Below are 13,931 nucleotides of genomic sequence, written 5' to 3'. Positions count from 1 at the left end.
CTTTTGTTTAAAAGAAAGTATTATGCACGTGGGAATATATACAAAATAGTCTCAGAAAGGGAATTCCTTGGCGGTCCAGTGGTTAGGACTCTGCATTTCCACTGCAGGGGGCACGGGTTCAATCGCTGGTTGGGGAACTAAGATCCCGTGTGCCGTGTGGTGTGGCCAAAAATTTTTTAAATAAGAATAAAAAAATAGTCTCAGAAAGCTATGTAAGCAGTTATATTTTGGGAGCAGGCTGCCTAGGACGTGTGGGAGAAAACTAAGTTTTACATTCCAATTTATTCTATTACATGCTATACGGATATTTTACTATGTGCATATATTTTTTATATATTTTAAAAATTAGTTTTATATATTTTAACAGATCAAGGAGATGCACTGTTATCAAAATAAGAGATACAGACACAGAGACCTGCTTTGAAGAAAGGACTGGAAATAACCAAGAAGGCCAAGTCCTCCAGGCCATCCCAAAAGAAAGCATTCACGGTCAGGCTGTAATCCTAGTAGACTGGTCACACATGGCAGAGCGAACTCATTTGGATCCTTTATGTTGTTTTGGTTACATTATCTGGTTTATAGTTCACAGTGACATCCTTTTTCAATGAATACCTGCATCTTGATTCTATGAGTATGTTTAATCAAATTTTTAATATACATACAAATTTCTAATTTCATTATCAAACATACACATGTAGAAATTACTGTGTACAAAACAGTGGATAAACGTTCATAAATATACAAAGTACTACTATCCCCTGAGGGAACTTAAAATCAATCCAGCAGAGAAGACGCAATGTCTGGTAGGTATTAAAGACAACTGCTGAGTCTGGAGAAGGGAGGATTACTATAGACTAAGGTGCTTGTTAAAAACTTCACAGAGGATGTGAATGTGATTTTTCATTTGAAAAATAAGGACACAGGGAGATAACACGAGTGAAAAGCTTTAGCACAGGGCAAATCACAAAATAAGCACTCAACCATTAGAAACAACATAAAAAAAAGAGGGAGTTGACTGCCTACAAAGTTACATAGAATTCCATAAGAAGAAAGAAGAGTTCAACTATATGAAATAAGTATAGTGACAGAAAACTAATCCAGTGAAATGGTAGGCTCTTGTTGACGAATGAGGAATCTTGCTTGATAAAGTGACTTCCATCTTATAAAACTTATTGTCATGCAAGCATTTATTAGGGCTACTCATTGAGTTACTATATAAAACCAGCAAGAATTCTTAAACTGACTTGATTTCCCCTTTTTTGGCCATACCGTGCGGCACGTGGAACTTCCCTGACGAGGGATGTAACCTATGCCCCCTGCAGTGGAAGCCTGGAATCTTAACCACTGCACCACCAGGGAAGTCCCTGACCTGATTTCATTTTGACAAGATAAAGTCTGCACATCCTTACCTACAAAAGGAAAGTGATAAGGCTGAGATCACAGTGTACCAGCACCAGGACCCTTACAGCAGGTACACACTGAGCTAAATTCAAGGAAAAAAAATAAGACATAGCTAACATATTTACCTCGATCTCTGCCAGTTGAGAGACATTTGAAAATTACCATCCTCAGATCTAGTCCTTCTTTAAGCCAGATCTTGTCCATAATCTTTATCATTTGTAAAGCTAACATATCTTGCCGAAGATCTTCACCAACCTTGAAATCAAGGAAACAAAATGAAACTTGTACATTTCCAAAAGACTTAATAGATTACATATAATAAAAGGGGGGGGGGCGTGTGGGGAGGAGGGAATAGTGAAAAGTGTAAAGAATAAGATGAACAGAACCACATTTTTATTCTTCTGCAGCATTCTAGAGAAAGTTACTTAACCTCTTCATGTCTCAGTTTCCTGATCTGTACACTTTAAAAGGTTAGGTTTTATGGTATGTGAATTATGTTCAATTTTTTAAAACGGCAATATGGAAGATCTTTGTGTTGATCGAAATATTTCATATCTTGACTGTATCAATGTCAACATCCTAACTGCAATATTGTAGAACAGTTTTGCAAGATGTTACCATTGGGGGAAACTGAGTAAAGGGTATACAGGATTTCTGTAACTTCTTAAAATGAACTACAGTGAACTGCAAACTTCAATCTACAATGATTTCAAATTAAAAGTTTACTTAAAAAAAAGTTAGGTCTCCCCAAATGAATTCTAACTGGATCACATCAAGTTTTCATTTTCTTTTTAAATTGGTTAAAATAAGTTTAAAACATAATGATGAACACATTTTTGAGACTGGCCAAGAAAATTATGGAAAAAAAGAGGTGATTTGCCTTAACAAATAGTACAACATATAAAATTACTGTATTCAAACAGATGATACTGTCTTAGGAAAAGGCAAATACATCAACACAATAAAATGCAATCTAAAACCAGATCTGAGTATATGGGAACTTGCTATATACATATCAAAGGTGGTTCAAGAGAAGCTATCTTGATGAACCTCCACTAAACGAACTCACTGAATTAACTAAAACTCTCCATTCTTTCTTAAAAATAATACTAATTGTGATCACAACACACAAAACTTTGGTAATAGATTACTCTAAAGTACTCTACTCCTGCTGCTTCCCACAGGTAAGTTATACGTTTCCAAAAAGAGTGCCCCTCTCATAGTTTTGCAATATTGCCCTGCACTTCTCCAGGGCATACCATTTCACCTCCAGGTGAAAGGCATTACCTAGAGCTATGATGTACTAACACTTAACTAGCATGGCCATATACAGCAGCTCTAGCCCAGAGTTGCATTTATTACCAAATCCATTTGGGAACAGTTTATCTCAGTAATAATTTTTCACATAGTTATTCAATTTAATTAAATTCTAAATAAACAAAATTACTGTTGCAATTTTGAAAAAGGAATTTGAGAAAAGAATTTTTTAATTACCAAAAAACAAACTACCTTACTCTGCTTACCTTAAACATGACGTTAATTTCTTCCCCCATTGGATCAGCATTCACCATTGTGACTTTCAGGGGCACAGCATTAGAACTGAAGAAGGAACATGACTACAAATACAATATGTTAAGCATTAGAATGATAACACTGAAATAAAAACTTAAAAAAAATTTTTTTTTGGTCCAAGGCATTTATTTCTCCTTTCACTTTTTCCTTTGAATTAGGGCAAATGAAATAACGCAGGTGAACTGCTTCTTAGATTATCCGGCAGATAAGAGGTATATAAAGAGACTTTTTGAAACTTAAACATAACACATTGTCTAAGCAGAGAAGCAATACCTTAAAAACTTGAGACAAAAACCATTAAAAGTTTGAAATATTATGACACTTTAAAAGTGTTATAATCCTTCAACAAAGCACAAAATTTTGTATATGCTTATCTTTCCTCTAAATCAGTATGATCTGGAATGAGATCTCTACTTCTATTCATGGTACTAGTAAAATTAATAATTAGCCATGGGATCATATAGTGACACTAAATTGAACAATTTCATTAGCAAAGATCAAGTCTAATATTAAAATTAAACTGGCTAAAAAACTAATTAAGAGAGCGAGAGCAATTTAAAGGAAACAACAAACAAAATCCAAGGGGTAAATATAACCCCCCCACCCCACCTCCAGTGACATAATTATACAGCTCAAGCACCCACTCTTATATTGAGTTGGCCAAAAAGTTCCTTCGGTTTTAAAGTAAAGATAAAAGACACATTTTTCATTTTCACCAAGAACTTTTTGAACAACACATTCACCATTTTGTTCCACTACCTTCTGCCATTTTTCAGGCAACTATATAATTCCATCTTCCCAAAACTTTTTATCTTCTTGAGCAAAGAACTGTTCCAGGTGCCTTTTTATACAATATTTTTTTAACATAAATTTATTTATTTTATTTATTTTATTTTTGGCTGCGTTGGGTCTTCGTTGCTGTGCGCAGGCTTTCTCTACTTGCAGTGAGTGGGGGCTACTCTTCGTTGCGGTGCACGGGCTTCTCAGTGCGGTGGCTTCTCTTGTTGTGGAGCACAGGCTCTAGGCACCGGCTTCAGTAGTTGTGGCACTCGGGCTCAGTAGTTGTGGATTGCGGGCTCTAGAGCACAGGCTCAGTAGTTGTAGCACACGGGCTTAGTTGCTCCGTGACATGTGGGATCTTCCCAGACCAGGGCTCGAACCTGTGTCCCCTGTATTGGCAGGTGGATTCTAAACCACTGTGCCACCAGGGAAGCCCCCAGGTGCCTTTTACAGTCTTCCAGGGAATTGAAATTTTTTCCACTCAGAGAATTTTGTAAAGACTGAAATAAATGGAAATCCGAAGGTGCAATGTCTGGTGAATATGGTGGATGAATCAGAACTTCCCAGCCAAGCTGTAGCAGTTTTTGCCTGGTCATCAAAGAAACATGCGGTGTTGCATTATCCTGATGGAAGATTATGCATTTTCTGTTGACTAATTCCGGATGCTTTTCATCAAGTACCACTTTCAGTTGGTCTAATTGGGAGTAGTACTTGTTGGAATTAATGGTTTGGTTTTCCAGAAGGAGCTCATAATAAAGGACTCCCTTCCAATTCCACCATATATACAACATCACCTTCTTTGGATGAAGACTGGCCTTTGGTGTGGTTTGTGGTGGTTCATTTTGCTTGCCCCACAATCTCTTCCATTCCACATTATTGTACAGTATCCACTTTTCATCTCCTGTCACAATTTGTTTTAAAAAAACAAATTGGGAAATTGGGATCGACATATATACACTAATATGTATAAAATAGATAACTAATAAGAACCTACTGTATAAAAGTAAATTAATTAATTTAATTAAATTAAAAAAAAAGTAAGTTACAAAATAGTTCATATAGTAAGGGCTTATTTTTATACAGTTCATGTAACTAGAAAAAGCCTGAAAGCGTATAAACCAAAGTGTATCCAGTCATTTTATGTGCATGGTGAGGTTATAAATGATTTTTTTGTCAGAAAAAAAAAATGGAACATTTTCATTACATTTAAGCAGAGAATTGCACGCGGAAATACAGTCAGGGATTTTTTTCGGACTTCTCTGGTGGCACAGTGGTTAAGAATCTGCCTGCCAATGCAGGGAACACGGGTTCGAACCCTGGTCCAGGAAGATCCCACATGCTGCGGAGCAACTAAGCCCGTGCGCCACAACTACTGAGCCTGTGCTCTAGAGCCCACAAGCCACAACTACTGAGCCCGTGTGCCACAACTACTGAAGCCCACATGCCTAGAGCCTGTGCGCCGCAACAAGAGAAGCCACTGCAACGAGAAGCCTGCGCACCACAACGAAGAGCAGCCCCTGCTCACCGCAACTAGAGAAAGCCCACGTGCGGCAACGAAGAAGACCCAATGCAGCCAAAAATAAGTAAATAAATAAATGCATCTATTAAAAAAAAGAAGATTTTTTTTGCTTAACTTAGGTGGAACCCAAACATCAAAGCGATGAACATAACCAGGCTGGTGCAAATGATTTTCAATGCTTGATTTGGATATTTTGAGTATGTCGGCTATCTCCCACGTGGTATAATGTTGATTGTTCTCAATTAATGTCTTGATTTGATCGCTATCGACTTCAACTGGTCTACCCGACCATGGAGCATCATCCAGCGAGAATCTCTAGCACGAAACTTTGCAAACCACTTTTGACACGTTCTATCAGTCACAGCACCTTCTCCATACACCACATAAATCTCTTTTTGCATTTCAGTTGCGTTTTTACCTTTCTTGAAATAATAGAGTATAATATGCTGAAAATGTTGCTTTTTTTCTTCCATCTTCAATATTAAAATGGCTACACAAAAATTCACCAATTTTGATAAGTTTTTTTTTAAATGCTCGCTGATATGACAGCTGTCACAATACAATCTAACAAAATTGTTTCACATGAAGTTAAAGACAACTAAGCGCTACTAGAGCCATTGTACGGAAAAAAACCAAATTAACTTTTTGGCCAATCCAGTATTTCAATGAAGAGTAGCCATACATCAACTTAAAAAAATTAAATCTGAGACTCCTTTACGGATAGTTGTACCCTAGACTTTCAAAATCACAGACACTAATGGATGAATTAATTGGATGCTTTTGCTGAGCTCATGTTAGAGAAAAATCCACTATTTGTATTACTATTAGCCCAATTAAAAATATAGTTACTCAATTTGGATGATTATAACTACTTTTTGATGACTCTAAGAAGTGTTATAAACCTTGGAAGACTCCACCTGGCCATTCACAAGAGAGGAAAAAACTGCCTACCTGTGACTGGGTACTTTTACCACTACAATTACAACATATGCAGCTATTACACCATAGCAAAAAATAATTTATTTCAAGGCAGTAAATAATTTTACACTGTTTTTTCTTTCAGGAATGGTGATTAGATAAGAATATACTGAGATAAATATGGATCTTACACAAACATACATCCATAAGTACTTATAACCAACCTATGCAGATTTTATCTGCATTTGCCTTAAGCATACCTGCCCATTTGCCTTCTTCCTAAACATTATTTGAAAATGTAATATGAACTTATAAGCATTGTATGTCACCTTAATATTTAATTCTTTTGCCACAAGACTTGGATTGAGAGGGAGACGGCATTTATTTCTTAGAAAAAAGGACTGCACTCGTTCCATACTCCTTTGGAGGACAACCTATGAAAAGAAACCGATACTGTAAGTACATAATGAAAATGAAGACCTATTTATAAGACAACAAAAATATGATATGGACCCAATTTTTTAAATGCCCAATTGTCAAATGGTCAAAAAAGTTGTTGTTAAAGAGAGTTAATTTTTACTATAAAAATAAAAATTATAGCAAAGGCTATAAACATAGGGGGGAATTACATATGGTCATATTTAACATATTAGTTAATACTACTAACAAATAGAAATTAAGCAATAACGAGACGCCAATTTTTATCTAACAGACAAAAAATTTAAGATAACATCCAGTGCTGGCAACAAGGTGGGAAACAGATACTTTCATAATCTACTGGTGGGGAGGGAGATGTATACTGGTAAGTTTTGTTTTGTTTTGTTATTGCAATCTAATATAAACTATTATAACTAAAAATATACATAGTTCTTGATTCAATTATTTCATCTGTAGGAATATCCTATGAAGAAATACTAGCACTAGTGGGAAGCAGCTGCATAGCACAGGGAGATCAGCACAGTGCTTGGTGACCACCTAGAGGGGTGGGATAGGGAGGGTGGGAGGGAGGCGCAAGAGGGAGGGGATATGGGGATATATGTATAGCTGACTCACTTTTTTAAACAGCAGAAACTAACACACCATTGTAAAGCAATTATACTCCAATAAAGATGTTTTAAAAAAAAGGAAAAAAAAAAGAAATACTAGCAAAGGGGCAAACACTTATATATTAAAATTCATCACAGAACTGTTTGGGAAAAGAAAAATGTATAAACAACCTACATAGAGGTAATAGTTCATAATTTATGCTAAGATACCTTGTAATACCATGTACTCATTAAGAAACATGAAGTGTAACTATATGTACTTACATGAATTCTCCAACATAAAGTAAAAAAAAAAAAATCATTGCTGAAAGAAATTAAAGATCTAAATAAATGGAAAGATATCCCATGTTCATGAACTGTAAGACTTAATATTATTAAGACTGCAACATTTCCCAAATCGATTTACAGATTCAACACAATCTTTATCAAAACTCCAACTGCCTTTATTACAGAAATGGGCAGGCTGATACTAAAATTCACATAGAATTGTAAGGGACTTCCAAACAGCCAAAACAATCTTGAAAAAGTAAAAGTTGGAGGACTCAAATTCCTGATTTCAAAACCTACTACAAAGCTATAGTAATGAAAACAGTATAGCATAAGGAGGGACATATAGATCAATGGAATAGAATTCAGAGTCCAGAAATAAACCCATGTAACTATGGTGAACTGATTTTCAACTAGGGTGCCAAGATCATTCAATAGGAAAGAAGAGTCTCTTCAGCAAATGGTGCAGCAACAACTGGATAACCACATGTAAAAGAATGAAGTTGGACCTTCTGCTCATAGAATATTAAAAAAAAAAAAAAACTCAAAATGGATCAAAGACTTTTTAAGAGCGAACCTATAAAACTCCGAGAAGAAAACATAGGTGTACCTCATTGTGACCTTCAATTTGACAACAAATTCTTGGACACACTAGTAAAAACACAAGCAACAACAACAAAAAAATAAGTTAGACCATAAAATGTAAAATTTTTGTGCATCAAAGGACATTATGAAGGAAATAGAAAGATGATACACAGAATGGGAGAAAATATTTGCAAACAGTACATCTGATAGGGGTCTAGTATCTAGAATACATAAAGAACTCTAACAATTCAACAACAAAAAGACAAACCAATTAAAAAGGACTTAGAAAAGAAATTTCTCCAAAGAAGATATACAAACGACCAACAAACACATGAAAATGTGCCCCAAATCATTAGTCATTAGGGAAATGCAAATCAAAACCACCATGAGATACCACTTCATATCCACTAGGATGACCATAGTTTAAAAAAATGGAAAATAACAATTTTGGTGGGGATATGGAGAAACTGGACTCCTCATACATTACTAGTATTATACTGGAATTATAAAATGGTGCAGCTACTTTGGGTAACAGTTTCAAAAATCATAGAATTACTATATGATACACTAATTCTACTCCTAGGTGAAGTGAAAACAGATGTTCAAACAAAAACTTATACACAAATATTTATAGCAGCACTATTCATAATGGTCAAATAATAGAAACAAGCCCAATGTCCATCAACTGATGAATGGATAAACAAAATGTGGTATTATCTATACAATGGGACATTGTTCAGCCATAAATATACATGCTAGAATATGGAAGAACCTTGAAAACATTAGGTTAAGTGAAAGAAATCAGACACAAAAGGCCACATGTTGCATGATTCCATTTATATGAAATGTCCAGAATAGGTAAGTCCATAGAGATAGAAAGCAGATTAGTTCTCAACAGGACCTGGGAGGAGAGGGGAATAAGAACTAAAGGGTTAGTGGGTGCAGGCTTGCTTTGTGATGAAAATGTTCTGGAATTAGACAGTGGTGGTGGTTGCACAACACTGTGAATGTACTATCAATAACAGCCAATGGACTGTACATCTTAAAGTGGTTAAAATAATGAAATCTAGTTAAAAAATAACATACGTTTCTATAAAAAATTTTTAACTCCAAACATTTGTATATATACGTGTAAAGTCATATAAAATGACCAAGCAGGACATAAAACAAACTGTGAACAAGATATCTACAGGGAGAAAATGAAACTGGAAATGTCCTAATTTTTTAATCCATAAACTTATTCATTTGGACTTTTTAAACATTAGCATCAATTCATACTTCTACTACCTTTACAATTACAAAAATGTTAAAAAGCAAAATAATGAAAAAGAAACTCAAGAGAACAATTTTGATCAGACAGGAATTAATAAGCATGGAAATGAAAGGGAACTGAGTTAGGATATAAAATCTTTTCCGACAGGTTTTAAGCAACTTTTGAATTCAATCTGCCCAAAACAGCATAGGTGTGTTAGAGTTCTATTGGATGTCTATTGAAAAAGAATAACAACCGGGACTACCCTGGTGGTGCACAGTGGTTAAGACTCCAGGCTCCCAATGCAGGGGGCCTGGGTTCGATCCCTGCTCAGGGAACTAGATCCCACACCCAAGCCGCAACTAAGAGTTCGCATACCGCAACTAAGGAGCCCGTGCGCCGCAACTAAGGAGCTGGTGAGCTGCAACTAAGAAGCCAGCTGGCCATAACTAAGGAGCCCACATGCCGCAACTAAGGAGCCCACGAGCCGCAACTAAGACCCGGCACAACCAACCAACCAACCAAATAAATAAATAAATAAATAAATAAATATTAAAAAAAAAAAAAAAAGAATAACAACTTGTCAGCACTGTAAAGATCCTTTAACATCAAAATATTTATATTCCCTCTATGGGTACATACCTGTCTGGCTGATCCACTAGCCTGCCTTACTTTTTCTGCTACTCCTCCTAAAAGTTGTACAAGTTTTGCCTGCTTCAGAAGTTCTTCTCTGAGTCCTTTTCCTCCTACTGAGAGGAGAGCACCCAAAACATGTTCATATCGGGCACCAAACTGTGCATCATGCAGGGCATCCTTGAGGAGCCTAATACAGCAAAATATTTATGTCAGCCACTTCTGCGAAATAGATTAATGTCTCTCAAAAATCAATTTAACAAGTTTAATTTTTGGTATCCAGGAATTAATTTTAGGCTATATAAGCAAGTAAAAACTCAGTCATTATTATAGAGCTCTAACATGCCAAATAATTTGGCAGTAGAGGGTTTTGTTATTTTCTGGTTTTATTTCTAAAGACATAAAAATTTAGCTTCTTTATAATAATGACTTCAATGAAACAGCTGGTATCAACAGCAAATAGTCTGAGCATACAGTTTAGACTTTGAGTGTCATCTCTGTAAATAAGAGAGACAGAAATAAAGTACTTAAGAAAATTTAAATCTTACCAATATAAATTGTGTGCTATCTGTATATTTCCCAATGCCCTGGACAGAAGGAAGCGCACTAATGAACTGTTCAAGTAAATTTCATATTTCAAAGCCTACATGCAAAGAAAAATAAGAATCACTATCACTAGTGGTCAAACCCATACTATGTTGTTAGGATAAAATTATCAAAAGATAAACTATATAAATCAAGGATGAAAGATGATACTGATAAAAATGAAACAGATGAATTAACTTAGGTGAAATTAATGAAATCAAGCAGAAAAGTACAGACCTGGGAATAACATTCATTAGCTATGTTTAAAAGACCAATTAAAAAAAAAAATCAAAGAAAAGTTCAAGTCTGGTTTGTTCTGAGAATTAAAACCTGAGAATTAAAAATCCAGATACATATATATAGTTAGTATTCAAGCAGGGCAGCTGATAATAGTGGAAAAAAATTCACACTAAATCCAAATGCAATACACCTCAACATTCCCACACAACAAAAGTACTTTTAATCAAAACAGAAAGGGGATCCCTTAGCAAGGTCCCTACTCATACAAGCTGGGGAGAGGGTAAGGAGGGTAGGTTACCTCGTAAAAAACTCACCTGCACAAACTGTGGAAGAAGATCTGTTAGCTCATCATCACTAATAGCCTCAATCCAGGTCACAGCTAGGGACCTCACCTCCTGATCAGCAAATCTAGAAGCATACCACAAAATCAAGATTTGACAGCGATTTCTTTCTAATGAAGCTGTTTTTCCTGAAAACACAATCTCAATCTATTCCTGACAAAGAATACTCAAATAGCTATTCAAAAGCAATGTGTTTCTTCTTTTTTTCTAGGAAGAAAATCTTATTGTCCTATACACAAATCCAATTTCGTGACTGTTTAGAAACCTTATGAAAATTAATTCTGGCCTACATCATAAAAATATAACGAAGTATTTAAAATTTACAACCTCTCTAGATTAGTTTTAAATGATATGATATCCCTTTTTAATAATCTCAACACAAAAGATGTGTTTATAGAAATATGCGTTTACACATTTATACTGAATCGAATTGCTTTCATGTTAAAACAAAGGGAACTAATCCTGCAACATAATATCTTACTGGAAAAACAATAAAACAGAGCAAATAAATTCAGCCACAGTTAACTTACTTTGAATCAAGAAGCTCTAACGCAGTCAGTGGGTGCAATGGAGGCCACTGCCGAAGCAATGAGTAAGTTTTGGCAAGATTAACCCATTTCCAGTTTGGGGCACTCGCTAGCACTTTAGGAAGACAATTTGGGTGTTCGAGGCAATAATAACGTTTCTCCCACAGAAAGGCTTTATCTTCTTTAGAAAGTCTGAATATGTAACAGAATTAAATCACTTCTCAGTGATATCATAATGACAGTTATAATCTCAATGATTAAAAATACAAAGAAGAAATTTATTCCTTTTAGGACAGCCACTTCTTGGTAGAATCATTAATACTAATTTGGAATAGAAAAACGCAATGTACAGCAAACACCGCTAATTTACCCTAATTTGGGGGATGGAAAGAAATCATTCTGCCTTGATAAGAGTCTTAGTTAAGAAAAAGAAGGATAATTCAGCACAATAAAATTTATTGAGCTCTAACCAGATGCCAGGCACTAGAAATCAGAGTTGGATACGCAGAACCTACCCTAAGAGACAGCAAGGATTTCATCACTTTATAAAAGTAAAATCAAATGTCATGCCAAAAACAAATGCTATTACAAAATTTTAGAAGATGTGAATATACAGCTCATTTGAGGAATATTCAAAATAAAAAGAACTTGTCTTGGAAATTCTAATTTACTGTTAATGACAGATGTTTATGTGAATGAAATATTTCACTATTTCACTACTCATCTATCTACCCTTGTGTATATAATCCATGCATTGAATTGAAATGTATTTATCTCACATGGAATACTAAAAAAAAAATCAAGTATTGCAAAAAGGTACACAATTAAGTTTCTCCTTCCAGTTCCCCTCCCAGTGGCAACTGCCTAACCTCGTATATTCTTCCAGAGGTAGTCTATTCATATAGAAGCATACACAAAGGTGTATGTAGATTCTCTTTTCTTCCTATATGTTAATGGTAACACACTATACACACTATCCTGCCACTTATTTTCTTCATTTAATATCTTACATATTAGTACATATAGCTATAACTTCATTCTTAATAGTTACATAGTACTGTTGGATAAATGTACCATAATTTAACCCGTTAATGAACATTCCCTATCAGTTTTACAATAACCCAAATAAACATTGCAATGAATATTCTTGTCTCCACAAGCAAATATAAAAGGGTTTTCTCTAAAATACACTATAACTAACTGGAAGTGGAATTGTTAGGTCACAGTCTATGGACACTGTGACCTTTATAGATTTTGCCAAATTGCTCTCCAAAAGCTTTGAGTTCTGTCAACAGTATAATTCCCATTTTCTGTATCCCATCAATACCTTATATAATGAGACATTTTAATTTTCAACAATCTGATGTGTGAAATGGTATCTTGTATTCATTTACAATTCCTTGATTACTGAGAGGTTGAACATCTTTTTTCAGATGTTTAAAAGGTACTGTATTTCTTTTCCAAAGAATTACCTATTCATATTCTTGTCTACCACTGTGTTGTCTGTTTTTCTACTTATATGAAAAGGTCCTTCATATATTAAGGATATAGATTATAGTTCCCAATCTATTGTTTGCCTTTTGATTATGCAAAAAAATTGACCTGTACAAATTTCTAAATTTTATGTAGTCATATAGTCTTTTTATACAATTAAAAACAGAAAAAAAAAACCTTTCCATATCAGGAACATTGCTAAATCATGAACTAATTCAAGGCATTTAATAAACCATTAACTTGAACTTTACATTGTAAGAGATACCCAGGCAAAACAGAATCAAAGGAGTGTACCCAAGTGATGAGTCTCTGTGAAGAATATCAAGAAGTTTCCCTTTTATATCATTCTCCAATGTTTCTAAGTTGTGTTGTTGTATAATGCTTCTGTCAACTTGAGGAGTGGTATAAATGATATCAAATGTAGGAGAAGGAAAATCAACCTTAAAAATTAATAGAAGTTGATTAAATTACAGCTGAAAAGTCCACATATTTGCTACATTAACTTGTTTTTGATTTTTCTTAGCCATCAGGGTGATAACACCAAATATTAAATTAATGCTTCTGTCCTTTTATTAAAAGTGATTACCATTACTGGTAATTCTCAATAGCACATGTACTACTTGGGATTGGTATAAGTGCATCTTTTACTGTTTCTCAGAAATAGGAAATGGTTTATTGACATTTAAATTAAATATAGATCCTAAGATCGAAACAAGATCAATTAGGCTTCTTTAGTAACAACCCAGATCATGGTACACATATACTTTTCAT

At 34.8% G+C, this 13,931-nt stretch overlaps 1 protein-coding gene across 4 annotated transcripts in view; it reads right to left on the bottom strand.

Moving 5' to 3' along the window:
• PIK3C2A (phosphatidylinositol-4-phosphate 3-kinase catalytic subunit type 2 alpha) overlaps positions 1 to 13,931 on the bottom strand; it is a 106,021-nt gene that overhangs the window by 13,720 nt on the left and 78,370 nt on the right. For all 4 annotated transcript variants that reach the window (XM_057553776.1, XM_057553775.1, XM_057553778.1 and 1 more), the window contains exons 15-22: positions 13,455 to 13,600; positions 11,670 to 11,858; positions 11,113 to 11,206; positions 10,522 to 10,616; positions 9,983 to 10,163; positions 6,520 to 6,624; positions 2,925 to 3,017; positions 1,527 to 1,656 (exon numbers count right to left, since the gene is read on the bottom strand). In XM_057553776.1, coding sequence (XP_057409759.1) covers positions 1,527 to 1,656; positions 2,925 to 3,017; positions 6,520 to 6,624; positions 9,983 to 10,163; positions 10,522 to 10,616; positions 11,113 to 11,206; positions 11,670 to 11,858; positions 13,455 to 13,600 — 1,033 coding nt within the window. The remainder of the gene's footprint in view (positions 1 to 1,526; positions 1,657 to 2,924; positions 3,018 to 6,519; positions 6,625 to 9,982; positions 10,164 to 10,521; positions 10,617 to 11,112; positions 11,207 to 11,669; positions 11,859 to 13,454; positions 13,601 to 13,931) is intronic.

This window comes from Balaenoptera acutorostrata, chromosome 9 (assembly GCF_949987535.1).
Source record: "Balaenoptera acutorostrata chromosome 9, mBalAcu1.1, whole genome shotgun sequence".
In the NCBI taxonomy this organism is placed as follows: Eukaryota; Metazoa; Chordata; class Mammalia; order Artiodactyla; family Balaenopteridae; genus Balaenoptera; species Balaenoptera acutorostrata.
This window is presented reverse-complemented; position numbering and strand designations above follow the sequence as displayed.